Source organism: Ischnura elegans, chromosome 6, assembly GCF_921293095.1.
Source record: "Ischnura elegans chromosome 6, ioIscEleg1.1, whole genome shotgun sequence".
Lineage (NCBI taxonomy): Eukaryota > Metazoa > Arthropoda > Insecta > Odonata > Coenagrionidae > Ischnura > Ischnura elegans.
In genome coordinates, this window is record NC_060251.1 from 65,278,016 (window position 1) to 65,288,314 (window position 10,299).

The 10,299-nt window shown below is 39.6% G+C and overlaps 1 protein-coding gene across 1 annotated transcript in view; it reads left to right on the forward strand.

Moving 5' to 3' along the window:
* LOC124160909 (coiled-coil domain-containing protein 6) overlaps positions 1–10,236 on the forward strand; it is a 30,620-nt gene extending 20,384 nt beyond the window's left edge. The window contains exons 6-8 of the mRNA XM_046537025.1: positions 474–601; positions 6,097–6,323; positions 8,108–10,236. Coding sequence (XP_046392981.1) covers positions 474–601; positions 6,097–6,323; positions 8,108–8,350 — 598 coding nt within the window. The 3' untranslated portion in view covers positions 8,351–10,236. The remainder of the gene's footprint in view (positions 1–473; positions 602–6,096; positions 6,324–8,107) is intronic.
* The last annotated feature ends 63 nt before the right edge of the window (positions 10,237–10,299 follow it).

A 10,299-nucleotide genomic window follows, 5' to 3' on the forward strand; every position in this document is an offset into this window, starting at 1 on the left:
GGGTGGGAGGGAAGATTCTGAGGAGTGATGAGGGCCCAGGCTCTGGCAACAAGGCGGTAACGAACCAATGAAAAGATGGAGGGGGGAGCTCTTCCTTGATTCAACTCCATCATTTTCCAGTGAGAGAGCCTCAAGGGCTGTGTCTGGCTGTATGACTGCAATGGCTAGTGATCGCCAGATACAGATGTTTGGTTTGAAGTACAATTCATAGTTGAAAATTGCGGGCCCACATGAAGCGAAGTTTGGTCATAACAAAGTAAACTTTCAGCCCCTTTAACTTCATTATGAATGGGCTTCACTGTATGTTGGAGCAATAAAGTATTAGGATGAAGGCATTTGTAAATATAGCTGTTACATTTTCTTTGGGAAACCATGGTATTGAAGACATTCCTGCCTCGTTGGAAACTGTGTAATTAGAGGTTTCTGATCTGAAAGATAGTTTCCTCCTTGACTTGATGCATTTCTATTTCTAGTCTTGAAATGGAAGAGGAGCGGCACTACAACGAAATTGCCATGTCTGGCGGACCAGTCCGACCAAGGACTGTTTCTAGCCCTGTACCGTACAACCCTTCACCCAGCACATCACGCCCACTGAGTCCAGGTAAAGCATTTTGTATTTCATTGAATCAAGCTACATTCCATAAGCAGACAAAATAAATACTTAAGTCCTTGAGGTAAATATACTTTAAGTAGTAGTGAGTATTAAATTTTCAAAGATGCCTTCAATACTTGCTTATTTGACTTCTAATCATCTGGTTTGTGGATTTGTGTGCTATTCAACCCTCCCTACATGTAAATTTGAAAGGGTTTTTTCAAAAGCAGCAAGGGTATTACTCTTTGAAGTACAGATTCTTATGATCTAATGATGTTTTTTATATTGGTGAAATTTAATATTTTCATTTTTGGTAAGGAGACTGTTTTCTGTAATGCAAAATTTTTTTTCATCGTTCAAAGAGAAATGTTGATATCTTAGCCATATTAATAATGCTCTTCAATTTGTATTTAAAGAATAATAAGTATGGTTTTGATGTTCATTGATTATCTATTCTTCACGTTGCATCCATTGCCATGAGTCCACTGTTATGGCATTAGCTTGCAGGCTGAGATCATGTACCTTTCTATGCCTTTTTCAATGCCATGTTTTTTACAGCATTTGGAATGCCAAACGCCTCTCAGAATGGGTTGTGGTTCCATTGTATGGGCCATAGTTTGGTGGTAATTAATTATTTTTCATGAGGTACACCTAACAATCCTGCCCTCAGCTACTTCAGGAATCACTATTCCCTACCTGAACTTTGTTATTCTTAACTTTGTTTTCTATAAATTCATTTTAGGTACTTCGAAGACCTATTAAGTTGGGAATTCTTGAAGTTATGGTATTCCCCTCAACCTTAACTCTTAAGAATATTTTGTATAAATCATTATTGTAACTATCAGTTTTTGTTGTTTTCTCATTATTATCACTTAAATGACTGTTAATTAAATGTTCTTTCCTCTAATTCATGTAAGGCTGGTTTAATAATTGCTTGATAAAGTTTTGTATATTATGATAATGGAGGTTGATGAATTGTTCCGTGCAAGATTGATTTTTGACCTCATAGTTATTCTAACCTACTTAGTTTATTTTGCTTTCAACCAATCTCAAGATAATATTACAGCTTAATTCTGCTGTGGTTAATGCTAACCATACACTCTACATGAAGCTGGCCCCGAAATGGCTTATTTTATGCAACTAGTTGGAATTTCTTATATTGTTATATTTCTATTATTGGCTGCCTGGAATTAAACCCTTTTACGCCTCCTCATTTTGTGTGGTATTTGAGAAGACTGCTAGTTGAATAAGTTTGCCAGATTCCAGGACTTAATATTATTTCTAGTACTTAAATGAATTCAATGAATCTAGATTTTTCCTAATGCTGAAAGAATTGAAAGAATTTCATTTTTTTAAATAGTTTAAGCGTAATGGAGAATTACACAGGTTCAATATTATTTTTGTGAGGGGAAAAGATAATTCTATTATCTTTCTTGTAAATATAAGGCCAATCCTTTCCCTGGGCTACAACCTTGTCGCGGTGGAAAGGCTTGCGCATTCCTATGACCCCTAGAGCTGCTCTGGTGGGATTAATTCTAAATTATTCCTGGTAGGGTCCCCCATGCTAGATAGGTCGAAGGGTTGGAGCCAGACGAAAGGTAGTCCACGTGATGGTGTCACGTGAAAAACACTGTTGGAATGGAAGTGGGAAACTCTGCCAACTATCTCTTCCCTGAAAACACGTAGTACAATCAAATGAGCCTCGGAATCTCATCGACCCGGGACCCCTCCGCAAAGGGCGGGTGTCGGTCATGGCAGCGAGGTCAGCAAGGTCCTCGGGGTTGTCAACATGCGAAATCCTTGCAGAGACTTATCATCATCACCAGCAGCAGCAATGAAGAAGGAAGAAAAGAAGACCAAGAAGATGGAGAAGAAGAAGTCAGCTATAATTATAGGGACGTGGAATGTGAGGACAATGATGAGGGCGGGGAAGTTAGAAAATATCAAAAGGGAAATGGATAAAGGGAGGATAGATATCTTAGGATTATGCGAGGTGAGGTGGAGACATGGGGGGGACTATTGGAGTTATGGGTATAGGGTTTTATATAGTGGTGGGGAGGAAAGCCAGCGAGGGGTAGCTATAGTAATAAACAGGAAGATGGGTAAGCGTGTGGTAGGTAAAGACTAGGTAAGCGATAGGATTCTGGTGGCAGAAATTGAGGCATGGCTCACCAACCTTGTGGTGGTCCAAGTTTACATGCCCACTAGCAATCATAGAGGGGAAGAAGTAGATGCGGTGTATGAGCAGCTCGAGGAAATAATTAGAGAAACTCCGGGTAAGAAAAATCTGGTAGTGATGGGGGACTGGAATGCTTCAGTCGGGAAGGGAGGGATGGAATCAAAGTAGGGGAATTTGGATTAGGAATTCGGAATGACAGGGGTGAGAAAGCAGAATTTTGCAGGAGAAACAAGTTATTCATTACAAACACTTGGTTTAATCATCAGAAAGGGCGAAGGTACATATGTAAAAGTCCAGGGGATATTGGGAGATATCAGATAGACTACATCATGGCAAGGCAAAGGTTTAGGAATAGTGTGAAAAACTCACGCAGCTTCCCAGCAGCGGATGTGGATTCAGATTACAACCTAGTAACCTTGTGAAATGCAACGCAAGATTCAAAAGACTTACGAAAGTTAGAAGGCGAAGAAATGGAATGTGGAAGCGCTGAAGGGGAGCATGAGGAGAGAATATCAGGAACTAGTGGACATTAGTATACGGGAGATTGAAAGTACGAAGACTGTTAAGGAAATATGGGGTAATATAAAAACTGGAATTGTCAAAGCGGCTGAGAAGTCTATTGGTTATGCTGACAGTAGAAGGATAAAGAAGCCGTGGATAACAGAGAATATGATAAGGGAAATGGAGGAGAGGAGGAAGTGGAAGAACGTGAACACAGAGCAGGGCAAAAGAATGTATAGACAAATTAATAATCAATTACGGTGTGAAACTAAGAGAGCAAGGGAGGCTTGGTGGAAAAGTCAGTGTGAGGAAATGGAAAAGTTTCAGAAGGAAGGAGAGGTAGGCTCGTTATTTGCCGAACTGAAGTCGCTATCGGGTGGCAAAAGAGGGAAAACCATGCCTAAAAGATGGAAGATGCCTAAGGCTTAAGATGGAAGGATGCTAACCGAGCGAGGAGAGGTACAGAGTAGATGGAAGGAAAAGTGGAGGATCTGTATGACGGAAGGAACAGGCCAGAGGGATTGACTTTAGAGGATGAAAGTGAAGTGGAGGAGGATAATCTTGGGCCGGGGATATTAGATTCGGAAATAGAGAAAGCACTTCATGATACGAAGGCTATGAAAGCAGTGGGCGTGGACAATATCCCGTGTGAACTTCTGAAGAATCTAGGGACGGATAGTAAGAAAATGTTTTTCGAACTACAGGCGGTCCCCGACTTTCGTACACAATGCGTTCCCGAAAACTTGTACGAAAGTCGAATGTACGAAAGTCGAACCATTGACTTCCATACTAATTAGGGGTTACAAAAGAGCGGAATATACGTTCTAAAACCTTTTTTTTACGGAATTCATTTCAATTGACTTAATTTTTATAATATGTTAATAAAACTCCTCAAATCATCTAATTTCTTTCGAAAATAGGCAGAAAATGCAAATAAAAGTTTAAAAAACAAGAACTCCGTTGGCTATCGAATGAAACTTCCTCTTGGCGTTTAAGTTGACATTCCACTTATTACGTCCACTATAAATAAAAGGACATATCAAGAAGCATAACAAAATGTATTTGTTGAACCCGCACTCTGGATTCCTTTTAATTTTTACACCAAAATTCGATATTTGGCAGGTGACATTCGTGATCGCGTATATTCCGCATGTTATTCAGAAAGGACAACAGACAAACGGAATTCGGGTGATATTTCATGCAATATCGTTGCTGAAGGTTTACATGAATTAAACAGCACTCAAACGAAAAAACACAATTAGAAAGAAGGTCTTACTAGTTTTATTGAAAGCTATTCGATGATGTCTAGTCAACTTCTTTTGAAAAATATCTTCAATGAAGGCTTTCTTCTTCTCTTGATAAAGGAGCCTAGAGCAGGCAGTCTCTCTCCCAAATAAATCACCTAGATTAGAGTCAATTAACAACAATTCCCTTCATTATATACGTTCGTATTGTTCGCATATACTGCCGATACTGCCAATTTGAAACAATTGAATGTTGGGATGCGCAATAAACATCGCGGGAATTTTAAAAAATTACAGACCAACGTCCGAAAGTCCGAATTTAGCGTACGAAAGTCGAGTAAAAGGTGTCAATTTTGAACGTACGAAAGTGCGAATTGTACGAAAGTCGAGTGTACGAAAGTCGAGGACCGCCTGTTGTACGCAAGTTCTATGAGGAGGGATGTTGGCCGGAGGATTTCATGGAGACGGTTTTAATTCCGCTACCGATAAAGAAGAAAGCTATGGAATGCAGAGATTACAGGACTTATAGTCTAATATCGCACATGGCGAAAGTGGTACAGAAGATATTGAACAGACAAATGGAGGCAAGGGCAAACGAATATTTGGGTGATGATCAGTTTGGTTTTAGAAAAGGGAAGTCAACTCGTGACGCAATGGTGGATATGAGGTCCCTGGTGGAGAGAAACCTAGAATATGACCAGGAAGTGTATGCCTGCTTTGTGGATTTTGAAAAAGCATTTGATAGAGTGAACTGGGTGAAGTTAATAGATATTCTCAAGAAAATAGGTGTAGATTGGGGGGATAGGCGACTGATTCGTAATCTGTATATGGCCCAGACAGCGCAAGTGAGGGTAGCGGATGGAGAATCTGGGTGGGCAAGCATGGGCCGAGGAGTGTGGCAAGGCTGTCCTCTATCGCCGCTGCTCGTAAACGTGTATGCTGAAGAGAAGGTAAGGGAAGCGTGGGATGAGTTAGCAGGTGAAATAAAAGTGGGAGGAATGATGTTCAAATCAGTGAGATTTGCGGATGATCAGGCATTAATTAGCCAGTCAGCAAGGGGGCTTCAGGCTCTAGTGGATGTGTTATACGAGCGTTGTAAGGAGTATGGGATGCGGATCAATTACAAGAAGACCAAGGTTATACAGTTTTCTAAAGCATCACGAGCGAGGAATTTGAGACTTAAGATAAAAGTGGGTGGTGAAAAACTTTAGCAGGTTGAGCCGTTCAACTATTTAGGCAGTACGTTGGAGGAAAACTGATACAGTAGTAAGGACATTAGGAAGAGAATGCATTAGCAAAGGAGGCGTTCATGAACAGGAACGAGCCTCTGAGAGGATTGTTATGTAAGAGTTTGAAGAAAAGGTTAGTGAAGAGTTTGATCTGGAGCGTGGAAATGTGGACACTGAGGAAAGAAGATGAAAGAAACTGGAGGCATTCGAGATGTGGGTGTGTGAAGAAGAATGGAGAAGGTGAAATGGATGGAGAGGAGGAGAATATTTTTATGGAACTCTTAATTCCTCTCAGATTTTTGTAGTTCAGTTAGCTGTAATTAACAAGTGATTCATTTATTTCCTTTATAGGTCTGAATCCAGTCAATCTGAACACATCTCGGGAGAGTATTGGCTTTAACCCTCCCAGTCCCATGAGTCGGTGCTATGCTTGTGGTCAGGCTACATACCACCAGCCGCCCCCTCTACCTTGCCCCCCTCCACAGCCCCTCTCCGTGACGCCCGCTGCTGTGGCTGCTGTTGCAGCAGGCTACCTGCCATCTTCCTCGCCTCCTGCTCCTGTAGGGATTTCTATCACAGTAAGTTCCAGATTTAGATGCATGGCCCTCTCTTGAGACGCACAGAGAGAAACAAGGTGACCACATTCCTTTGCAGTTTACTTCATTAAAAGCACCATATTTTTCTCTATTTTATGTTGTAAGTGGAACCTCTAATTTGCAAAGTCTAATAGACCCGTTTCCTAACTTGTGAATCTGAGGGTTTTTAAAAGGGAGTCTACCTTCCTTATACATTTATGTAAGGTTCATGTGTAGTAGTCTGCATGCATGCAATACTGTCCTTGCAAAAAGTCAAGGTACCCTAGTTTGAAGTGCTATAGTTTGGTAACTACTCAATCAGTTGCACTGAAATATACTATAAAGGATGGGAAAATTATTTCTATGTTTTCTCAACAAAATCAGAAATTCAGCATTTATCAGCAATAATTTTATCTGAATTTGCAACAGAAAAAGGCACCAATTTTGGCACACTGAAAATGATGGCTCTACCTCGAATGCCAATTACTCAAGGACCTCTCTATGGATTGACATGAAGAAATTGAATGGAGAAACAGACTCTCATAAATGAATGCCTGATATATTACACTTATAATAATTGTGTTAGTGTTTAACATTTTTTCTAAAGAAATTACTCCTTTTTTCGTTGCATGCTTAGTTGACAATATTTGGAGAGCCAAAAACTGTCTTTTTTCATATGATGCTAGATTTAAAAGATATTAATATGTATGTTAAGTACATATTTCTATGTATATATAATGTAGTGGCTCCTGAAATTATCTTAAAAATCCTTTCTTGGATGATACAATGGCTGAATAATTTACCAGGTTATTGCAAAAGGTACCAATGGTATTTTTTAAAAGCTAGAAAAAATTTTCTGAAGCATCCTTCACTTTTAATCTGATTGATTTTTATCAGTGCTTGTACAAAAGGTCTAATAAAAAAACTTATCAGTCATTATATTTGTGAAATCGATCCTTTTTTGGTCATTGAATGCCGAGTACATTGATTCCATTATTGGCTAAAAAAAGTGCCTTCCACCAACTAGAACTCCTTTGATAACCCCCTTTCATAATTTTCTCGGATCATTTCTCAAAATATGGTTATCTTTGTTGTTTTGGTAAGTGAATTCAATCATTAATATTTCAAAAAGTGTTGATTACTCATTAAAAAATTTCACTACATTTTGCTCTTAAAATGTAGTCCTCGATCAATATCTGGAGATAATAAGAGAAAAAAATTTCCCATTACTGGAAAGGGTGGAAACCACTCCCAGAGTGTAAGAGTCAATTGGTGATATGTCACTAATCTTCATTGACACATTCTCTAACTTGGTACAAAATTTCAAGTCAAGTGATTTGGTTTTGATGAATGCAGAGGTGAGATTCAGCTTAAATGTCTGGACTAATCGATAAATGCATTTTGATGTGGCCATGTAATGAAAGTGGTGTGGGCCTGTCTGTTATCATGTGCATAGAAGCTGATGCCATTTTTTGTCCTATTTGGGCAATGGGTTAATGGGGTGTGGTAAGCTAGTGGGTAGAGTGCTTGGTTTGCTGATCAAGGGGTCCTGAGTTCTTGGGTGAAAATTTCGGACACCCATCCAAGCAAAATCCTCCCAAATGCAAGGTTGGGTAGGGGCAGAAGGTGGCCCCCTAACCGTGGATGTGAGAAATTCACCTTCTTGTCTCTTAGTTAGAGTTGAGCTTTACCCTCACCTATCTAAACAAACCTTTGAGTTGAAACATTGAGTGTGCGAGTTGGGAAATGAAATTTGCAGAAGAACTGACGAGATTCCTTTGTTGCAGGCCCACCTACCTCGATCGGTGGCAGTTCCTCGGCCTACGGAGAGATTCATAAAACCTGCCGTGCCGCCTCCAGCAGCTGCATCGCTCCACCCCCTGGTGACCTCTCACAGCAATCCCTCAACCATGGTGGTGGGTCCGACCTCCCCTAACTCTGCCCCCCAACCACCCTCCATCCAAGGTCCAGTCTCCGTCCCAGCACATCCTCCCGGGACCTCATCTCCTATGGAAATCTCGAAGAGTTAAGAAGAAGATGAAGGAGCTGCATCTTTGTGTGACTTCCCATCTTTTGGGCTCTCCTTTACACCTTGCATGCTATCTAAACAAATGCTGAACGCTAAAGGCTGGGCCCAGTTGAGTGAGAGAATGGGGATCTGTGCCCATTTACTCTGTGTAATGAATGGTATTGGTTGGCATAGTCAAAAAAAAAAGAAAATGTAATAAAGAAAAATCTGTTGGTATCATGTTGAGAGAAGTATTAATCAGAGTAATGGGTTATTAAGGAGAAAGTTTAATGACTTTAAGGTGTGTAGTGTTTGCTGGTGGCATCCTTCAATTGAAATTATGATTTTTTGTTTGATCAGACAGATGTAGCAGTGACTCTTAAAAGCTTCTCTGCATTACTCAGTTGTAAAGATGCAGGTAGAAGTGCAGATGATCTGATTCGTCCTTGAACGTGTGCATTAGCCCACTGGAGAGGAGTTTAACCTCTTATTTCCCTCTTTTCTTTTCCCATCCCATGCCAATTCTTCTTTTGTCAACCGTTAAATTTGTTCTGAATGTATGTGTGCATTCCAGCTTTTTTGTCCTCTGTACCAATATTCCTCTCCATGGGCCTCTGGAACAGATATTTAGGGAAGGTTTCCAGCAGTTCTTCCTTAATAAGAATTGATGTGTGAGTCATTGAGATATCCCCATCATCCACCACCACATTCTTCCTCAGGGTGTGTACCCCAAGGTTGTGGTGAGAGAGGGATTCATCATCTTTCCGAACCTATAAATTTTTATGAGGCCACTGTGCCTCTTTCTTCCATGCCCCTCTCTTGCTGTCCATGCATTGCTCTTTCCATTGATTGTGTGTTCGCTCCACACCAGTACGTGCACATCGTGGTTATAATATATGGACAATGTTACTCATGGTTTTTAATGCTTGTTATAGCTGTTAAAATTTTGCCATGAAATGCTTGTGTGACTCTTGGCTATTTAAGAGTTCACTTCCTTCAAGACCCTGTGTTTTGTTTATAGTGAAGGGGAGTCTTTGAATTAATGTTTTGTATGTGTTGCCTCACAGGGTGGATTTCTGTAAATGTGCCACTGGGCACATAGGTTGACTGTGGTTCCATTATCTGGAGTGGTATATGTCACATTCCAAAAAATCTGTTTGGCTAAAGCCTAAGTAAAGGCTGCTATTATGAGGTAGAGTTTAAAATCTATAATGTCCTCAAAGTTGTCCATCTTGTTATTTTTGAATATGGATTTCTCAGTTTTTTTGGATTAATTCAATAAATTGAATTTTATTGAAGTCTTGAAATGGTGAATTACAGATGCTTTGGGCTGTGCTGTGTATGATGGAAAATTAATATTAACTCCTAAAGTGTGATATGTGCGCTATGATCTACTGCATTGTTTGGTGGTGCTTTAAAATGTTCTTTACAAGGTGTTTTCTTTCTATGGAAGTACTTCTCTATAGCTTTTCAGTGCATGTTTTTGGGGATAATGCCTTTTTTTTACTTGATGAAATAATTTACAACCTTTTGAAAGCCATTGGTAGGATTTTATTCATTTTTGTCATGAGTAAATTCTAGTGGGATCATTTCTGTACATTTTACCTTGAATTGAGAGGTTTGTATGTTCCACTTAGAATATTGATGTCAACTATCAGAATTTTGCTTAAAATTACTTGGACTGGTTTACAAAGTGCTTATAATAGTCTTGTGTTCTGTTTTTGTTACAGCTTGGAACAAATATTCCATTGAGAATGGATAATATTGCAGTTCTTAAGAAGAACATTATGCTAGTAGTTTCCTGGGCATGTACTTAACCGACAGTATTTTGTGCATGGTTATAGTAAACCGTCTCAATTTCTTGTTCATTATTCTAAGAAGCAAATAAAGATACTTTTGCCAACTGTACATTATTATTTTACGGTGAGAAACATGTTGCAACTTACTTATATTATTGGACTGAAATTGCCT